This window comes from Xiphophorus maculatus, chromosome 6 (assembly GCF_002775205.1).
Source record: "Xiphophorus maculatus strain JP 163 A chromosome 6, X_maculatus-5.0-male, whole genome shotgun sequence".
NCBI lineage: Eukaryota > Metazoa > Chordata > Actinopteri > Cyprinodontiformes > Poeciliidae > Xiphophorus > Xiphophorus maculatus.
Genome location: NC_036448.1, coordinates 8,789,331 through 8,810,131, shown reverse-complemented (window position 1 = coordinate 8,810,131; position 20,801 = coordinate 8,789,331). Strand labels below are relative to the sequence as shown.

The following is a 20,801-nucleotide window of genomic DNA, read 5'->3' as shown; positions in this document are numbered from 1 at the left end:
TTAATAAAACAAGATTTTAAATAAAATGGGAAATGAAATGACAGTGACAATGTTAAATTAATATTGTTGAAAATTATAAATATTATTTTTTGTCACATTGTATAATCAAATTAGTTGGGAAAGCTCTTATTTTTTGGATGCAATAAATAAGAATATTTACTGATCATTTTGGCAGGATCCATCCTCCATATCAGAAGGTCCCAAAACTGAAGCTTAACATAAAATACGTGCTGGCCATGACGCAGAATGAAAAACATTAAGATATTTAGGGTTGGGATATTTATCCTTTCCATTTTAACAGGTATTATGCCATGTAAGTCAAAAAACTTAAATGCTTCAAAGGATACTTAAAAAACAAAATTTTAAACGCCAAACTATTTTATCAGTAACAAATAGGACACATTCAAATCTCAAGATCAGCACAATAAGAACTGCATAAGTTACATTTTTCTAATCAAATAAAGCTAGAAGATATGTAAATATTAAATCCTTGCTGTAATCTTAGCTAAATGAACAAGATTTTAAAACGTACCTGACAATGAGCAACAGATAAACCCCTCCAGAGTTATAATAAAATAATCAAAATCTAGTTTTTCTTTTCCTTTATCTAACCAGATAAATCCCACTGAGATCTAGATCTCATTTTCAAGAGGGACCTGGGCAGAAGTCTGCAATACACAGCAACCTGGTTACAAAATAAAACTAATTGGTAAAATATAAGTTATTTTACCTAAGTAAAATAAAAACTGCAGAAAAATGACTTCCCTTTTCAAATGTTGATTACTTTTAACAGAACTTAGCAAATTGTGGGCCTCCTTACAATTGAGATCGTGTTGTGGAAACTAATACTTATCAGTTCACAATTATAATTTAGCATGACTTCCTGTATCGCTGCCTGTAGCCTCACATTCAGAGCTGCAGTGTTTGGAGCGGGTGGCTTTCATTGATCCACAGATACAAGCACTACTTAGTCTAGTAAACAGATAATTTAAAACGAATAAAATAATGACTGGTGGCTGATGCAATTAATAAATTTGCCTGAACAGCAACAACAAAATCTCTTTTTTTCAGCGCATGTTGCTGATGCGTGATTACTGCCAGACCTCTAAAATCAAAACATGACTTGCATAAAGTCTTTTGGACAACACAAAGTTACCTAAAAGATCTCAAAAAGCAACACAAAGTTTGGTTTGGATACATTTTTCCCAATAAAATTGGTGTTTAAGAGGGTTATTTTTGCATTTATCATTATCTCTATGATTATCAGAATTAGTTTGATGACCTGAAATATTTCAGTGAGACTGAAATAGATGACCAGAAGACCTCCATTAAAGGAACCGATATGTTTTGACAGCACTCTTTACAGCAGCAATGGATGACTGGAGATGTCTCCATAATTCTGAACCTTCACTGTAGCTTCGATCTCGTATTATCTCAAGAAATGACTCAGACCTTTGTGTCACTCAACTCATCATATTTTATTATTTAAAATTTGCCCAAACCTTAAGTCGCATGTTCATCATTCACTCCTGAAATGCTTCTAGCAGTCTCACTGGTGTGACGTCTGACATTTTCCAATGTGTCTCTTTGATCCGGAAGAAATCTTAGAGTGTTGTAAGTGCAGCGTTGACCAAGGCCAAACATAAACATGCAACATAACTTTACTGTAAAAGAAATTATGTTTTCGTCATCACAGTTCCGGTCACCTGCCAACGAGATGTGTTCTGCCTGCTTGACACCGGTGTACCCGGTGGAAAGAATGGTGGTCAACAAGCTAACCCTGCACCACAACTGTTTCTGCTGTAAGCACTGCAAGAAGAAGCTCAGGTGAGACACATCTTACTATAAACCTGCTAAAAAGAATCCTCTACAATCCTTTATAGCTGGCCATCGTAATAGTAACAGCCAGAGTAAGAAGGATAAAAAAAAAAAAAACATTAAACTATTTTTTTGTTTGCATTGCAGCACTCACAACTATTCATCTCTTTATGGAGAGTTCTACTGCATCTCCCACTACCAGCAGTTGTTTAAGAGAAGGGGGAACTATGATGAAGGATTTGGGCACACACAACATAAAGACCGCTGGCTTCACAAAAATACAGGAACAGATGAGCCCGATGCCAAAGCCACGTCCAAAATGACCAAAAACAACTTAAAAACGCCTGCTGAGCTGCTCAGTCCGACGGCTGGCATAAACGAGCGCAAGGATAAGAGTGTTGCTGATGTTAAGGGCAAGCTGAAAGTAAGATGGCCTCCAGAGAGGAATATTACCAGGTCCAATCCGACACAGCTGACAAATGCACCAGTGCTGAAAAATAAGGCGCATGAAGCCGGCAAACCGGCTACCGTCGGTGAATCAGAGCGTTGGAGGAGTGACAAACCTGACTATAGGAGAGAAATGACAAACACAGCAGGGAAGGGACAGTCTAAGACAGTAAATTTGGTCTCAGCTAAAAAGTCGCCTCCTGGGAAACCAGTGTCAATGAAGGATTCAACAAAATCAGCCCAAATCTCCATCCCTCCAATGGAGCGTGAAATTCCTTTGCGCACCTCTGTGAAAAACCAAAGAGCAGTTCAGACAAGAGTGGTGACCCTTTCAAAACTGAACAGCAGTCCAGTTTCTAACAATCTGGAAGCCTTTCAAAATAAAGTTCGGAAGTCTGTCCGATTTGCTCAGAAGGTTGACGTGGCTTTGTGCGACCAGTCTAGGCAGATCGGCTCTGGAGCTGAATCTGAAAACTCCCCAGAGCAATCAGAGCAAAGCCTTACAAGTAGCTCCCAGCATGAAACAGAGACCAATGACATGGAAGTAGATTCTTTAAGCAATGGACTTGAAGAAAGTAATGGAACCCCTGAGATGACTCTATGTCAAGACAACAGAGACCCAACAACTGAACCAAACCAGGAGTCCAATGTTGATGTGGAGACCAGGCAGGAAATGCCACGAATGGATGATGTAACCCTGCCAGAAGATGTGGAGGAGGTCAAAGGCTCACTTGATTGTCAAAGTCACACAGACATATCCAGTTTGACTGAAGATAATACAACACAACATGAACCATCTGAGAAAGCAGATGTTGCTTCAACGGGTCAGGTCAGCACATGTGGTTCTGAGGATCTGAATGGTCCACAAAATCCTGCGGGACATGTGACTGAAGAGGAGGCCAGTCTTGAAATGAATGAAAACCAGTTGACAACAGCCAGTTCGAACAGTGAGAAAGAAAACACTGCAATTCAGAAGAAGGCTCTACCAAGAACAAACTCAAAAACCAAACTAGGATCCTTGTCCAAAGGAAGGAGTCCTTTGACGAAGCTCTTTACATCAACTGGTAACGACAAAGCAACAAGAGTAGAAACAAAGGATGCAAAGAAAACTGATGTGAAACCTGGTGGTGGACTGTTTGGAAGACTGTTTCAATCATCCTCTGACGCAACAAAAACACCTGCACAGCCAGAGGAACATACCAAAACCAGTACCGCTAATGAGACAGCAGAGATGGAACCAGAGACTAAGACGGAAGAGAATAAGGGGGAGAACATTTCTGAAGTTGCACCTTTGGAACCAGAAGCTCCAAATCAGACAAGCTCAGAGCTTTCTGAGGAAACTATCACAACATCTATAGAGCAGGTCAACTTGTCCCAGGAATCCATCAAAGAAACCAGTGAGCATCTACCAACTCCAGAGAAAACTGATGAAAACCCAGCCTATCAAGAATCAGATTTAAATATCACTGCAGCTACAGATCAGTCTGCAAGTGATCCAGAAAAACAACCTGAAATCCTCCTTACTGATACGAGTTTACCAAACCCAGACCCAGAACAATCAGTCATTGAGTCGACACCTGAAGGAAGCAGTGATGAACATTTAATTCATCCTGTTGTTGATGATAACTTCGGAGAAGTTGTGAGTTCAACCCAGGCGGGTGATGGATCCATTCAGATAAGTACCGACGAATCTTCTCCAAATTCAGACAAACTGCTTGACGCACCCGATGAAACGGGAGGAAACCTGAGCAGTGAAACGCTGTTCAGCTCCAGTGCTGAAAATCCACAAGATCAAACCAACTTCTTTGATTTGTCTGAGAGCTCCAGCCTGGCAGGTTCCTCCCCTCTGAGTGCCTCAGCTGAGACTGCTGCAGCTCTTCCTCATGATTTCAGCTTGATGGACACTCAGCTGCTGTCAGCTGAGGCTGAGGCTTCCCTCGTAATGACAGATCCACCACCTGACCCCGACTCGGCTTTACTCTCCGTAAAGCAAGAAGACAACCTGGACCCTTTCAGTGGAGTCAACCAAACAAATGACCAGATTGCTGACTTCGACATATTCGGCTCGAGCAACGATCTCTTCTCTCACCCTATTCTTTTCGACGCGCCTGACCCAAATGGAGAAGAAGTTTCAACAAATCAATTTTCTGCCTTTCCTGATGACATCTTTGGAGTTAGTCATACCTCAGACAGCACAGCTCTGTTTCCAGTGCAACCAAACATCTCCAACGTTTCTAACTCACTGAACGATTTGCTCGGATCTGACGCACCGTCCACTGTCGCTCCTCCCACTCAGATAGATCTTTTTGCTGGAGACATTTTTGCCACAGATGCACAGTTACTCGCCGTAGCAGAACCAAGCGATGCTGATGTGTTTGGAGATAATCTGTTGGTCTCTGAAGGCAACAACACTGAGCAGAAATCAGAAAGCAGCAGCTGGATGGACGATTTGCTTGGGTAATGTCGGGCTTTTGTTTTGACTTCCGTTTACAGATCCGACCCTGGCAAGCCAGTGGATACACATTATGAACAAATCAACTAAATTACACATTTTTACCAAATTCAATCAGATTAGAAATTTTTTGTTTGATAAGTACTCTTTCAATAAAGAACAATTTATGTACATATTATATTATGGATAACGTCACATGATTTGCAGGAAGATTTTTTTGTTAATAGACACAAACATAAGAAAGATTTAAGAGAAGATATATGAAAATGTATCTTGTAAATGAATAGTCCTTTCTCTGAATGTATTCATCAATGACTTGTGTAATAAACGTTCAAATGTATGAACTGTGACATGGTTGAGTCATTTTCTAAGTTTACCGTAAATAGGATATATTTATCTTTTTTTCTTTTTGGTTGAGGGGAAAGGGGGCAGGGGTAGGAAATTTTTATTTGATTCCATTTGATTCCAGGTAAACATAAAGATAAAACAAAGAAGAAAATGTAATCTGCGTGATAAAGGCAGCCCATATTTCCATGGACTGCATTAACGGGTGCTATCTTGCTGAAAAACTACGTCCCCGATGGTCATTCGTGGAAATGCAGGACTGATGGGGGATTTATTTATTTTTTTAAAGAATTTTTTCGGCACTAGTGGCCTCCACATTTCAGTAATCCAACATGAAGGGAGCAGCGAGAGGAAAGACAAGCGGCAAAAGAAACGAGGATGGGAGTCGAGGTTGGATTGATATTACACAATATGTGGTTGGTCTATTTGCGATGTCTTTGTGTAATAGAAAGATGGTAAATGGTCTCAATTTATGCAGCACTTTCCATGGATACACCAATAGACAGCTCAGAAGGTAACTTGGCCGGAAGCAAAAGCTGGAATCAAACCTTCAACCTTCTGATTGCAAAACAACTGAGACTGTACAGCTCAGAAGTAAAGCAACAGGAAGGTTGTGTTCTTCCCGGGAGTTCTGGATTTGAGCCACAAAGAACTCAGTTCTTGTTCTTGTTCTTGGAGCCTCAGGTAAAAGAACAAATCTCTGTTCTTGCAGAATAAGTGTTGGCCTCTCCTCTCTCAAAGTAGCTACAGTTAGGTAAATGCTGCCAGTAATGGATTTTGAAACAGGTAGACAGGCAAAAGTTCATAACGTGTTCGACTCAGAAGGTGAATCGGATCCTGATGCTGCGACTCTGAAAGACAGAAAGTAAAAAGAAGTGAAGGATGACGCATGGCGAGTAGCTTCTCCAGAGATCGGTGTCGACCACACTCGTCTACCTGTTTTTCTCCGCCTCTTCAGCTGTCTCAGGAAGCTCAGTTTTCTTGGTCTCTGGGAGCAGGAAGCCCAGGGCTCCGCCGACGATTGTCAGGCTGCTTGAGACGACGATGGGGATGACCCAGTGGTACACCGCCAGCATGTTCAGCAGCGGCGCCAGTAACACTCCTGCTCTTGCTGCTATCGAGCCCAGAGCGGTGGCAGTTTGTCTGAAACGTATTAGATGACTCGACTGCTAATGCTGTCCGAACACTAGTGGCTTTTCGCTGACAACAAGAAGAGCTCCTACCGAACTGATGTTGGACTCAACTCCTGGATGTAGACGCATGCCACAGAACCAGCCCAGACCAGGAAGAAGCGAGCGGCCACAGCCAAAGACGTAACAGCTAGAGCATGTTCTAGGAAGGGGGATAAAAGAAAGAATGACAAATAGACCAAGCACGTATTGTGTAATATCAATCCAACCAAAAGGTTTACCTTGGGGAACAGCAACAATGAGCAAAGAAGAAAGTCCTCCTATTACCAGGGTAAATATGAATAACGCTTTTCTCCCAAAAATCTCCAACAGCCACATGGAGAATAGAACAGCAGGTATTTCAAAAGCACCAAAGAGGAACTGGGTCAAAAAGATGCTAAAGCCGAGGTTTCCCATGTCTAAGTACAGGCAGTAGACGCAGAGGTTCAGTGAAAACCTGGAAACAGGCAGAGGTCAGTTAGTCAGAGTCAGAAACAACCAATTTAACATTTCAGGTTCATAGCTGGTCAATTATTCTGATATAAACCAAACTGGGATCATCTGGTTTAGCGCAGTAAAGATATCGACTTGTTCGACAGAGCATTGCGATGTCCATTGTTTGTTTTGCATTACTCACTTACCAAGCCAGGACAACAGTAAGGAAATATCTGGTGAGCAGTGGGGATCTGAAAATGATCTTCATGCCACCATTGTTTGGGGTTGTGTTCACGGTAACCTGTGGTAGAAATTCTGGTTAAGATTGGACTCGATCCTAGATACAGTAAATACAGTTAAAACAATTTGATATATTATGACTATGCAGTTGAAGCAGTTGCTTCAAAGCATTAAGACAAAATTATTACCTAAAACCGTCCAACTAACCATTTGACAAAGGACACATTTTGAAGACTTTAAAGCAAACCAATAATTTATGGACGTATAGAAACTGGAACCTCAATGAAATACCTTGGAAGCTTAATTAATTCTGCGTCACAGCAGAATAGACAGAAAGTGTTAGCATTAGCCTAGTAATACAGCTAGCTACTGTAATGCTAGGCAGGTAACACTACAGTAAGCTACTGTTATCTGCTGTAGCCTATCTAGGCATTAGCTGGACAGATGATGGTAAACTATCTGTCTAGCACTACAGATAATCACAGTACTGCAGTTGTTTTATCAGTACTAATGCTACTGACAAAAACTTTATCAGTAGCTGGAAGATATGAGTTTACAGAGGACTGCAGCTGTATGTGTCTGATGTCAGACATATCTTTGGAAACAAATAATAAAACTCAATACATTTCAGGAAACCTCCTTAACCTTTCTAAGACCATGATAAAGCAGCATATCGTGCTGTAGAAAGTTGGCTGGGGACTAAATATCTCTTCCTGCTAAACAAAAAGATAAGAGAGGCTACAACTATAATCACAAGACTAATCATGTAAGATTATTACAATATATCTGCTATAAAGTATCAGGATTGCAAATGCAGATGAGTTTTCGAGAGCAAAACCGTCCCAGTCGGTGAATCTCTACTGAAAAGTGATACTTTAACAGTTAGTTGGCATCCTGAACCTTTTCCAGCAGAGAGTGAGGGACCGGCTGTTTGTTAACGGCGGCTGCTTTGGCAATGAGCTGCTTCACTTCCTCTGTCCGTCCCTTGTTTAACAGCCACCTGGCTGACTCTGGGATGAACCTGGTGAGGAAAAAGGTAATTGTAACTTTGAAAGTAACTGGAAACAGCTGACTTTTAAATCCTAACACACCATATGTAGACAGCAACCACCGCAAGAGGCGCTGCAGAGATCAGTTGAGCCACCCTCCACTTTCTGATGCCATAGACCAGGGGTGGGCACTCCTGGTCCTCGAGGGCCGGTGTCCTGCAACTCTTAGATGTCTCCCTGGTCCAACACACCTGAATCCAACAGCTGAATCTCCTCCTAAGTGCAGTCAAGTTCTCCAGAGTCCTGTTAACGACCTCATTATTTGACTCAGGTGTGTTGAAGTAGAGATGCATCTAAAAGTTGCAGGACACCGGCCCTCGAGGACCAGGAGTGCCCACCCCTGCCATAGACGGTACCAGCCAGGACGCACTGTCCGACCGAGCCGAAGAGCTGCGTCACACATGCCCCCCACGACCTTTTGGACACGCCGATCCATTCGGTGGCTGCAGCAAGGAAAAAGCACAATGCCAGAAGCAGCAGGCACACGTTTTGCATGGATAAGGTCCTAAAACGCATGCACAATTTAAACGAGACCAATGAAATATACGTACCCAGTATAATACAGTTGACTCGATATCCACCAGCTCCAATTCCCATCATGAAAATGGACGCTAAGTATAAGTAAATGCTGGGGCACAGAGCTGTTGTCAAGGTGAACACAAACAATATCACCGCTGGAATTTGAGTTGCTCGCTTACGACCGAACCTGCAAACGTAAGGAGGGACCAAAGTGATGCAATGAAAGCCAGACAGTGGAAAATGTGTTGCCCAATGAAATACAGCAAAGTTTGCGTTTGCAACTTGTCACCAGGTGAAAAATGTCAAGATGTTTAGACATATCTTTTGCCAGGCACTCTAGAAACCTGACATTATAAAAAGCGGAGAGGAGTCTGCTTTGTTATTCCGACTTACGATTCAGCAAAAGGTCCAAACATGAGAGAACCCAAGAGGATTCCGGCCAGAAACACCGTTTGTATCACTCCCACCATGTTGGACTGGCCACACACCAAATCAAACTGCAAACATTTAGATGGTTCAGTAGATCTTGATTGACTGAATGACAAGTTAAGAGTTTATACTCTAGCACTTACATCAGTAACTATGGTGGATTCATACAGCATGCTGCCATAAACCCATCCATCCCTGCAGCCTGTTGTCTCATTGAGGCCGTACTCCCTGATATCCTGGATGTCCCAGTCCACAGGGACGAACATCCGACAGCGGCTGAAGCTCCCATCCTCCTCCCTGGGCACGGTGAGGTTCAGCTGCTCCTCTGCGGTCAGGTTAGCAGCCCTGAGGATCCAGTCCGTGTTGCAGTGTCGCTCCGGGTCGGACTGGATGAAAAGAAAGCTGGACATCAGGAAACCCTGGCAGAAGTTTGGAAACGCGAGTGCAGTAAGAGTAAGCTGCTGGAACAAGCCAAACTCTCCAATGTTCCTGAGGATCTCTCCAAAGTCTGCCATGTTGGTGTCACTTCGATGTGTGAAGACCAAACAACAGATTTAAGTGGCGTTAACGTTTAACTACTTATCTCACCTCGAAGCAAGACAACAGCACGTTTAATTTTACGGTTTCCAATTGAAAAAAAACTAAAGCTCAATTACTTTCCATAGGAATCTTTAGGAACACTTATCAGCAGGCATGTCTAAGGATTTTGCTGACAGTACATCCATATATCTGGATGTCTCTTTGTGATTAAAAATAATTTGGTGTGAACTTCAGCCAAGACAGTTTTATGTTGCTTTGTCAGATGTTCTGCACTCTAAAATTTGCAGTAAAACAATGACCTTTGAATTTTCTTACAATTTTCTACGACACTTTAGATAAGCATGTTTGCATACATAGCAGATGGATTATATGCAGTCCAAAGTATAGCTGAGTCGTAAAATGTTGCATGAAGTTCAAAGGACTTCATAAAAAAAAATTATATATATATATATATCTACAGTATGTACGTATATACCCGATATATATATATATATACAGTACAGACCAAAAGTTTGGACACACTTTCTAATTGAATTCAATGAGAAGGTGTGTCCAAACTTTTGGTCTGTACTGTATATATATATATATATATATATATATATATATATATATATATATATATATATATATATATATATATATATATACATACAATTTTCCAGTTGTGAACATACAGTTTTGTGGAAAAATACTACATTCACCAATTATAAATTTTCTCTGCTTTGGCTTTTTCACACTTTAATGTTTGAGTCTTTGTGTCATCAAGCCAAATCCAATGTCAGAAGTTAACCTGAGTAACAACAAAACACAGTTTTTAAACAACATAAACTAAATTAATGATTTTTTTTTATGGTCTTGTCCAAGACTGAACAAAATACTGATTAACCCTGAAGAAAAAAAAGGATCAAGATGAGTTCAATTTAATTGATGTAAAACTCTTTGCGGTTAATCACAAATCCTAGTTGGCAGCTGTTGCTACCAAAGTTAGCACAACCAGTTTTGCTGCTTCATTATTTGAACATACTTTTCAATTTAGTCATGTAAATTTTGTTTTATAAATCAATATGTTTGATAATCTGAAACATTTAGGTCTGACAAAAAGCAAATGCGGAAGAGAATCTGTAAGGGGGCCAAATACTTATTCAGACTTTTTGTAATGCAAAAAGTATTTACAATGGTTTAACTAAAGTTATTAAAGTGAAATAAGTTCACCTCCACATATCTGCAGCTACGCAAAGCCTTCACTGTGTTTAACTGGCTGTTTTAATTTGTGCAGGTAACGGAATAAAAGCGAGAGCCAATAAATTACCTCATAAAAGAACTCCAGTGGCTTTAAAGGCGAAACCACATGAGCTTGAGTGTGTCGGTGTAAACAGGACGCATTGAAAGGTTGACACAACTCGTGTCAACATCAGTGACGCAGGCAAGTTCAAATGTAACCAGGGAAACAAAAATGGTTTGGTTTACGCTAAATGTCAGCCCCTCATGGTTTAAAACAAGCTGTGTGTAAGTGTGTGTGTGCTTTCGAAAAGCAACTTGAAAATAAAACACTGATAATATATAAATATATATCTGTTCTAGTATGTAGGAACAACATGTTTATATATACTGTAGTTTTATCTCAGCATAGTGAAATATGGAAAATACTTTGTATTTTATAAATAGTTTATATACATGTAATTACATAGTGTGCATAACTGGCTACTTTAATTTGTGTAGGTTACGGAATAAAAGAGGAAGCCAATAAAAGCGATATATTTTTACAATATATAGCTTTTACCATATATTAAATATTAAGGGTATGATGTACTTGCAACATCTGGCCAGTAGGTGTCAGATTATAGTGCTTTCTTTAAAATAGACAGCAGGTGGGTGTACTTTATCTTTATCAAGTAATAATCTGTCTCATCAGTGGTAAAATGCTTACTCCAGTATCTGAAAGCTATTTTTCATAAAAAGGAAATATAGGTTTTTATTTCTGCTCCTAACAATATAGATACTGACTTGTAGGTAAACAAAACTAAGTGTTCATAGCTGTAACTTGAAAATTGTGACTGTAGATGAGAAACAACATACGATGGAGAGGAACAGGAAGGACAGTAGAAATCTGGGCTGTTGCCTGGCAACGCCGACTGGGACAGTCCTCCTTAAGAGACAGTTTGGGTCAAATGGTGATTCTGAATCGTCTCGGATTCTCAATCTGAAACACTGATCAGTGACAATGTGTTCTTGGGATCCTAATAAAATACAACAACTTTACTTTTAGAGAAATTTGATTTTTTTTTTAGTATGAAGGTAGAAAAAAAGCTGCAAACTATTCAACAGACTTTTCTTGTACTCTGTTAGAAGGCAGATGCCTCAACAACACACATCCACTGATGTTTCAATATGTTTAATGTTGATGATGTTTGCCAAAAACTCAATTCATCCCGAAAATATATGGCTTTTAATAACAGTCAATATATTATTATTGAAATCTGTGCAGTTAATGTGAGAGATCACAAAAAACAAACTCAATGCAATGATTAAGCAGCACAAGCTGTAAGACATAAAGGTTTTCAACATTTTCATAAAACAGCAAGTAAGTATAATGAGACATGAAGGCTTCTGTCAAAAGGGTTTTCTGTTCATGTTGACACAAATGTGACAACAAAGTAAAAGCACAGCCATTAGTCAGAGTCTTGCACCCTGATTTCATATCTCTTTTTTTCTGGGGCTGTAAATTTGTATTTTTTTTTTTCTCCCCACAAAAAACATAACAGCACGAGTTAAAAAACAAACAAAAAAATACCCAGATTGGTTATTTCATATTTGCAAAAGTAGATTAGGTTGTAACCTAAATACCACTTGGAATGAGTAGAAAGTTAGGAGCTAGAAACAAGCTTCTCTTAACTATTGAGCATTATTATCAATAAACAATCTCACAATCAAACTGTTTGGATGTTTGACAATTACAGGAGATAAAATAAAATCCACTGATTAGCCGTAGCTACACACTGGAGTTCCAATGAAACCACTAAGTGCACTAAAAAAAATGAAACCGTACAGACTACAACTTGGTTGAATTGATTTGTAAATCTTCATTTGAGTCTCGTTGGTGATTCGTCTTGTTCTTCGTCCTGTGGTGAGAAAAAAAGAAGATCTTCAAAACCAACAGTATTTGAACAAAAAACAAAAGATCGTCAACAAAGAGGTAAATGCAACAAAAACCAACACGCATGTCTAGCGTAAGCAGGAGAAATCGGTTGTGGTCTTTTACGAAAAACAAAGAAATCCTACAACCACTGAAATCTGATGCTACTCCACTTTTGTTTGCTTTTTGTGAGTAACTAAATTGCGCTCAGTGTCTTCTTCTGAGGTTTTTGTGTCGTTTACTTCAGTAAGCTTTGGTGCAGCGCCACCAGAGGCAAGAGGTTTGGATCGTTTGACACAGTGCAGCGGGAAAGTGAATTGCACCAGCTGAAAACGAAACAAAATGTAACAAATGTTGCAATTTTGTTCTCCAGTCAAACAAAGTCTACTGGACTATAAGGTGTGAAAACAACCTAAATAATTGAGGTCTGCTGCTTGGCGTTTTGTCCCAATCCCCCTCAGGATCTTTTAAGAAATGCAAATTTATTGTGTAGCCTTTGCTGTTCAACAGTCAAGCCATGGTCAAAGACAGAAAGTCTTTTTGAGTTCGCCATCAGGGGGTCTGAATGGTGTATTGTCCTATAAAAATCAGATTTATGAGCCGATTTAGACATTTTAGGTTCGGTGGTCCTAAACTCAGGAGTGTATCAATCAGGCATAAAACAAGACAAAATTCTCATAAACAAAGATGAACCAAAAAAGGCAAACATTCGTGTAGTTTTTGCGACTACATGGATTGTCACTGACACCGTCGTCCAAATCCAGCTTTCTTACCAGTTGCCTTCGGCTTGACGGGTCGAGTCGGGGAGTTCTGTTCTCCTGGTCTCGGGAAGCAGGAAGCAGAGGGCTCCGCTGAGGATGGTGAGGCTGCTGTAGACGGCGACAGGGATGGACCAGCGGTACACGGCCAGCATGCTGAGCAGCGGGGAAAGCAAGCCTCCGACTCGGCTCGCGATGGAGCCCAAACCCGAGGCGGTTTGTCTAGAGCGAGGTCAAGTCGTTCCTCAAAGGTTTATTCAACAAATAGTTTTTGTCTGCTTATTGTGCTGCTTCAAAAGAAAAATACAAACACTACAGCAGGGACGAAATTAGCACTGAACGCTAACCACTAGAGCGCCCGCGAAAAGTATTCACCGTTTGGGATGTTTTACTCTTTTTTGTTGCTTTTTGCAAATCAATAATCATCAACAAAATATTGCTTTTTCAATAGAAATTAACAGAAAAAAGCTAATACATTTTTTTTTTTTACAAAAATAATGACAATTCCGTACACATATGAAACATAAAATAAGTGCTACCATCAATATTCACCGCTTTTAAAGTAACTGACCTAATTGAACAAAGGTCCAGTCAATTTGTGATAGCTGAAGAAACATGTGTCTGGAAGGTCCATTCACTGGTTAATCAGTAGTTTTTATTTCATGTTTCATATTTTTATTCAACTGTCATCGTTTTATAGAAATCAGTTTCGACTTTAAAGGTGTTCTTTTTCTTTTTCTTGTAAATTCCTTTGTTAAAAAAGCCACATTTTGTTGATCCTGACTGATTTGTAGAAGCAATAAAAAGGGTCAAACATCCAGAGGGGTGAATACTTTCTACAGTACATCCTGAGCGAGAGTCTGAGGCGTAACACGGAACAACTAGGCGTCACATTTCACATCTAAAATGACTCGATCCAAACAAGACCAGATTGGAGAACGGTATCATTTTTAAAGGGAAATACATTAACGGGAGTCAGCTTACCGAAAAGACGTCGGGAACAGTTCCTGAACGTACAAGTTGCATATAGATCCGGCCCAGTTGGTCAAAAAACGTCCGCCAATGGCTAACGCTGTGACAGCAATGGCATTACCTGGAAAAGACAAAAAAAAAATAGAAACTTACAAGAAGAAGAAGAATTACTTTATTCATCCCAGCAGGGAAATTATTTTGCAGTTACAGCAAGAATTTTTTATACACAGATTAACACACATGACAGGAGCTGCATCTGCAGGCAGCCAGCTGAGCCGGCGCCATTTTTGAAGGAGGACATGGGGCAAAGGTCGTCTGGACCGGGAGTCGAACCCGCGACATCCGCGGGTCTAAAGCCTCCAAATGTGGGGCGTGCTAACCCCCTGCGCCACCACAGCACGCCCCAAGTATGTTAGAGAGGCTATAATATCATGAATACAAAGCATAGATATTCACATCCTTTTTTTTTTTTTTTAATTATTTTTTTACCCCTCCAGGGGGTCTTTTGTGGGCTCTAGTGTCCCTTATATGACAGTAGGCTGACAGGAAAGGGGGAGAGAGAGGGAGGAAGACATGCAGCAAATATCGTTGGGTCCGGGAGTCGAACCCGCGACGGCCGCGCCGAGGACTCAAGGCCTCCAAATATGGGTCGCGCTAACCACTTCGCCACCACGGCACGCCCCCCTTCACATCCTTTTTTAAAAAGGGTTTGTTTGGTTTGCCATCGGTTGCTAAGTGACTGATGATGACGTTGGTGGACGGCTGGTGACAAGCTTTACCCAGAATACACTTGGAGACAATATGGACGATACACTTGTAATTTTGTGTGTCATAAAGTTAAATGTAAGAGTGAAAATAAAGCCAGTCATATAATATAACATTTTATTCAATGTTTTACACCCACTATGTCACTAAAATTAGTCGGTCTTGTAAAGTTTTTAGCAACCATGAGTCAACAATGACTGGCAGCCTACTATATAACCTACTGGGGCACCAGGCTATTTTATCCTATATTCTCCCAGCTTTCTCCAGCTCTCATCAGACGTGATAAAGGCTTGGATCTTTGACATCACATTCTGCCTCCCATCCGGGCCCCCACTAGGCCAGGGCAGGGGGCCCGCCACCTCCCATCCCCCCTGAAGCTCCGCCCCTGTATAAGTAAACATTTTTTTAAATAATTCAAGTTTTGGTTAGGAAAATGCAACCATGCAACGTAAAAACGAGTCAGTATGAAGTCAGTTATATATATATAAAACTACCGGGTTAATAAACAGTTCGTAGAGGCTTTACTTTGAGGTACGGCGAGGATCAAGAGGCACAGAAATCCTCCGATCACAAGTGTGGTGATCAGTGACGCTTTTCTCCCGACCGCCTCCAGCAGCCAAATGCAAATAATGTGAGCCGGTACTTCAGAGAGCCCAAACAAGGCCTGAGTCAGGAAGATGTCCAAGCCAAAGTTTCCCACATTCAGCGAAAGGCAGAAGTAGGTAACATTCAGGGAGAACCTGCGGAAAACAAAGACATTCAAACATTAAGTTGTCCTACTTCTAATTTTTTCTTGAGATATCACAACTCCACAGGAAATGTGTTGCGCAGTATAACTTACCATGCCAAAATGATAGTAAGGAAATACTTCCTCAGCACAGGAGATTTAATAAGACATATTATGCCTCCCTTTTGCACATTTTCTTTGATAGTAATCTGTAATGGACACGGCATCATGTTAACAGTTGCATGATTATAACTAATCACCTCATATGAAAACTTTTCACCTGTTCTAATTTGCTGAGTTAGTAAAAACAAGACCTTCATTGCAAAAGCAACGATATTCCACATTTAATCAGATTGTGTTAACAAACTTCAGTGTATTTTGATTAAGATTTTTATCTGATCACATCGTACTCAAACTTGATCTGACTTTATTTTCTAAAGTCACGAAAATGTTCGTCACAAGGCACTGAACTGTCCTACGACGTTTTCATTTCTTTACGATTATTGTACTAAACCCGTTTGACTTTTATTAAATGACACTTATTGTTGTCTGTTTGGAGACAGACAGAGACAGAAAGGCAAACCTTTTCCAGGAGAGAGTCTGAAACTTTGCGTTTGTTAATGGCCGCCACTTTGATGATCAGCTCTTTAGCCTCGTCTGTCCGTCCCCTGTCCAACAACCATCTGGCTGACTCTGGAATAAACCTGTGAAAAATTAAATAGATACTTTCATTAGTCTCCTTTATTGTTCATCTGCCTCATATGTCAATGTCGCATGAAGATACAGAACCAGGAGGCTTAATCGCCAGTTTCACGTTTTTACACATCAGATACTGTTGTACGCGCACTTTGATTTCCAAAGTGACTCTGACAGAACTTTGAAAGGTTTTATGTTTGGAACTACTCAAGATGTGTTTCAGATATGGCAACATGTGTTGAAAGACTACGTGTAACAGCAGCTTTATCAGCTAAACATGCATCAATCAGTTGCTCGGAGACGGCGATCAGACAACTTTCCCTTAACGGGTCTGACCTGTGATCAGTGTGTTGAAAGCTGAAAATGTTCATTTCTTTTTTCCTGCTCCAACTTAAACACACCATCCAATAGCACAATAGCATGTACATTGACACATTTTTTTTTTTAGAAAATAAAGTCAGATCAAGTTTGAGTTTACAGTATTCGCGGGTTTTCCTCTGCGACGTAACTCCAAATTACTCACAGAGTTTTGAATAGAGGATATCTGAAATATTCTAAAGAAAATGCACCTCAAACTTAAATACATACAAACAACTTGACATGCTATTGGCTGGTGTTTGCGAAGCAGCCAATCCAGGAGCACCGTTTATTTTCTTGGTGGTGATTGGCTGAACCACCAAAACAGTTTCCACTGTGTGTATTGATACATATTAAGGTATAATTGCTGTCTGAACTATTAATTATTTTTAGTCTTGGTTTTAACTATGTGCAGATCTTAGCTATGTGTGGGTGGCTGTTGTCCCTAACAAACAAGAACACCAGGAATCCACCGTATCCTTATGTATATACACAAGGATAATCTTGTAAATCAATTGTTTTCTGTTGGTTTGAAAATGAATCAGAGAGCATGTAGCACATTTCCTTCTCTTTCAAGAGTTGTAATAATTAGAAAAAAATGTAAATTGCTGGTCGGACCTTGAGCGGAAAATGTGGAATTACGCATCGAGCCAGAAAACGCTAAAATACAAACATTTTTTCCACAGACCATATGTAAAAGGCGATCACAGCAAACGGAGCAGCTGTGACCAGTTGAGCCAGTCTCCAGTCTCTGATGAAGTAGATCATGCCACCCAGGATGGCCTGTCCAACGGCACTACATAGCTGAGTGATGCAGGCTCCCCAGGACCGTTTGGACACGCCGATCCATTCAGTGCCTAAAGGCACAAAACATATAAACACTTTGATTGTGTAAAAAAAAAACCTGAAAGAAAGAATAATGTCACAGGCAAGATACTCTTGGCATAGCCTAGCAGTGGTTACAATAAATTACAAGTTGATAGCAATAGATGTTTTGGCTTTTACGAGGCATCAGTGGCATGCCCTTTACTACCAGCACCTAGCAGCACGGCTCTACTCAGTTCAGGTGGTTTTCCGTTACAACTGAATAACAGCTCTAGGAGGTGGGGTTGTCATTTAATTGGGCGGCCAAAGAGTCCAAAAAGTAGTGTGACGTGATCGGTATGCAACACAACAATGGAGGACATGGAAGCAATGCTGGAAGCAGTGTGCAGCTTCTTGTCAAACTCAGCTGCTGTTGTGAGTTTTTACAAATTGCCGATTGGATTATTGTAAATTGTAAATTGCCTGTCTTTGTACGGCACTTTATCAAGTCCAGAGAACCTACAAAGTGCTTCACACTACATTCAGTTATTGACCCATTCACACGCTGATGGTGATACAGTAGCTACAGTACCACCAGCCGGCAAGGCGGGTGAAGTGTTTTTAAAATAAATAAGTGTTTTGCCTAAGGACACAACAACGGAGGCAGACGGAGTGGGACTCGATCCAGCAGCCCACCGACTGCGGGACAAACTCCTACACCATTGTCACCATCATCCACAAACAGGGAGTTGTGAGGCAACCAATGACTCCATCCACCCCCTACCGTTTCAGTGATCATCAGTTTCCTTCACTTGGACTCCCAGTGAAGAAAGTTCTAAAAAAAAGCCACTGGTACCATGTGACCTTTACTAGAGGAAAACCCTTATGAACGAGTAGACCCGAGAGGAACCTCGCTGAGTAGGTACAAGTGGAAAAGTGGCTGAAGAGACTCAAAGGGACTGAAGGTCAGCAGACACTGAGGATGCATAGTTCTATTAGGTTTATTAGCACGCTCAATGCTCTCGAATTCACATGAGGGACAAAGGTGACCACTTCATTCAACTTCCAAAAAAGAACCCTTCCAAACTACCATCTTCTGTATCTACAAGGCGTTCTCTAAGGGCAAACTTCCCTCCACTGGTTCCCTGTAGCTCAAAGAATAGACTTTAAAATACTGTTGTTAGTTTATTAATCACTGAACGGCTCAGCACCACAATGCATTAAAGATCTGCTGTTGTTGTATCAACCTTCCAGAGCTCTCAGGTCTTCTGGTTCTGGTTCTGCTCTGCATCCCCAGAACCAAAGGAGGAGAAGCAGCATTCAGCTTCTATGCACCACAAATCTCCAACAAGCTTCTAGAAAACTGTAAAACAGCTGAAACACTGAGGGCCTTCAAATCTAGACTAAGAACCCAGCTGTTAAGAGTTGCTTTTGAAATGTAATCAATTATGAATTTAACAATGGCACGTGACTTAATGTAATGTTTTGATTGTTGATTCTATGCTGCATGACTCTGTGTTTTTATGAGGCAAAGCACTTTGAAACGCCTTGTTGCTGAAATGTCCTGTACAAATTAAATTTGATTGATTGATTGATTGATTGTCATGACCAACTGTTGGATGCTCCAGAAACTGTCTGTGATCTATTAGCTCCTCTTGGGATGCCACAATAGAGCCCTCTAGTGTCCATTTTGGAAATGACAAATCGTTGTAGCTTGAATTATTTCCAAATTTCTCATCTCTAGTATGTATGTCTACCACATTACATCCTGAACAGGTCAATCCCTTTTATTGTTGTTTTTTTTTTGTCAGAGTCAATTTAGGAGAAAAAATATTATAAAATAAACTTTACTTAGGATGACGCCGTTTAGTCGATAGCCTCCATATCCAATTCCCGCCATGAACTGGGAGGCCAAATATAAAGGGTAGGTCGGACATAACCCAGTTGTTACAGAGAAGAGGAGCATCAGAACTACGGGGATCTGAGTCGCTCGTTTACGGCCAAACCTGAAACACACGTATTAGTTAACACATGGAAATGTAGATGGAAGTGTGGAAATACAACACCGAGGAAATTTCTCTTCAAAAAAAGTGCTTAGTTCATGAAATGCTCACGTTCTTTCTGTTCGACATTACTGTTTAGAAAACGTGAGCTCGACGAACAACAGCGAAAACAGACTTCCTTCCGCCATTCGGGTTGAACCCAACGCGTGGAACCCATCGGCAGCCGCCACGGCCTCAAAAGTTTAACATCTTCCAACTTTGTCCTAATTCGCACGTTCGTGTGTACGAGCTCAACATTTCGTTCCCTAAATTTCCCCATGTGTTGACTTACGATTCAGCGAAAGGTCCAAGTAAGAGACAACCAGCGAGGATGCCAGCCATCAGCACTGTCTGCGCAATGCCCAACAAATGAGCCTGGTCACAGACGAGGTCAAACTGGACAAAACAAAACAATTAGAGATACATTGGAACTTACTGAGTGAAAGAGGTTTATCACTTACATCAGTAACTATGGTGGATTCATACAGCATGCTGCCATAAACCCATCCATCCCTGCAGCCTGTTGTCTCATTGAGGCCGTACTCCCTGATATCCTGGATGTCCCAGTCCACAGGGACGAACATCCGACAGCGGCTGAAGCTCCCATCCTCCTCCCTGGGCACGGTGAGGTTCAGCTGCTCCTCTGTGGTCAGGTTAGGAGCTGCTCCCAGGACCCAGTCCGTGTTGCAGTGGCGCTCCGGGTCGGACTGGGTGAAAATTACGCTCGCAAAGTGGAAAGGCAAGATGAGGTTTGGGAAGCAAAGAGCAAAGAGGATGGTCTTCTGAAACAATCCAAACTCTCCTATGTTACGCAGGATTTCCCCAAAATCAGCCATGGTCAGGGCGCAGACTTGCACTTCGGTGATGCTGCAAGGCAATGACCTTTAAACAAAGAGCCCATTAATGTTTAAACCCATGCAAGTGTGATTCAGGAAAGATGAGACGGCGCTTTCACTTGATTTATTTTTTTTTAACCAGATTTATATCATCCTGGCATCTCTCACTGGATGCCATCCTAAAATCATTTTTGGTTGTACAGAGCTGAGTTTTCTGAACAAAAGATTAAGCAATCTGGGAAACATACTGACCAAAACAGCAAGTAAA

The 20,801-nt window shown here is 40.9% G+C and overlaps 3 protein-coding genes across 6 annotated transcripts; 1 reads left to right on the top strand and 2 right to left on the bottom strand.

Annotated features, from left to right (window-relative positions):
• The first annotated feature begins 745 nt into the window (after window positions 1-745).
• On the top strand, window positions 746-5,057 carry LOC102237043. Its single transcript, XM_023335241.1, has 2 exons — window positions 746-1,827; window positions 1,966-5,057. The coding sequence occupies exons 1-2, from the start codon at window positions 1,649-1,651 to the stop codon at window positions 4,724-4,726; spliced, it is 2,940 nt and encodes a 979-aa protein (XP_023191009.1). The 5' UTR covers window positions 746-1,648; the 3' UTR covers window positions 4,727-5,057.
• An 86-nt stretch (window positions 5,058-5,143) lies between these two features.
• On the bottom strand, window positions 5,144-8,084 carry LOC111608850 (solute carrier family 22 member 13-like). Its single transcript, XM_023335242.1, has 7 exons — window positions 7,998-8,084; window positions 7,807-7,927; window positions 6,873-6,967; window positions 6,474-6,688; window positions 6,286-6,394; window positions 5,999-6,205; window positions 5,144-5,913 (listed from the first exon to the last, which is right to left on the bottom strand). The coding sequence occupies exons 3-7, from the start codon at window positions 6,932-6,934 to the stop codon at window positions 5,865-5,867; spliced, it is 642 nt and encodes a 213-aa protein (XP_023191010.1). The 5' UTR covers window positions 6,935-6,967; window positions 7,807-7,927; window positions 7,998-8,084; the 3' UTR covers window positions 5,144-5,864.
• Window positions 8,085-11,819: 3,735 nt separating this feature from the next.
• On the bottom strand, window positions 11,820-20,601 carry LOC102237556 (solute carrier family 22 member 13-like). 4 transcript variants are annotated; one of them, XM_023336155.1, is made up of 10 exons: window positions 20,159-20,601; window positions 19,990-20,093; window positions 19,507-19,661; window positions 17,540-17,708; window positions 16,382-16,502; window positions 15,913-16,007; window positions 15,597-15,811; window positions 14,319-14,427; window positions 13,350-13,556; window positions 11,820-12,562 (listed from the first exon to the last, which is right to left on the bottom strand). In XM_023336155.1, exons 1-10 carry the CDS (start codon window positions 20,531-20,533, stop codon window positions 12,493-12,495), a joined length of 1,620 nt encoding a protein of 539 aa, XP_023191923.1. In that variant the 5' UTR covers window positions 20,534-20,601; the 3' UTR covers window positions 11,820-12,492. The 4 variants fall into 4 exon arrangements, with proteins under 4 accessions (XP_023191923.1, XP_023191926.1, XP_023191924.1 ...); XM_023336158.1 differs by lacking the exon at window positions 11,820-12,562 and having other exon boundaries at window positions 13,465-13,578; XM_023336156.1 differs by lacking the exon at window positions 11,820-12,562 and having other exon boundaries at window positions 13,497-13,624.
• Between the last annotated feature and the right edge of the window lie 200 nt (window positions 20,602-20,801).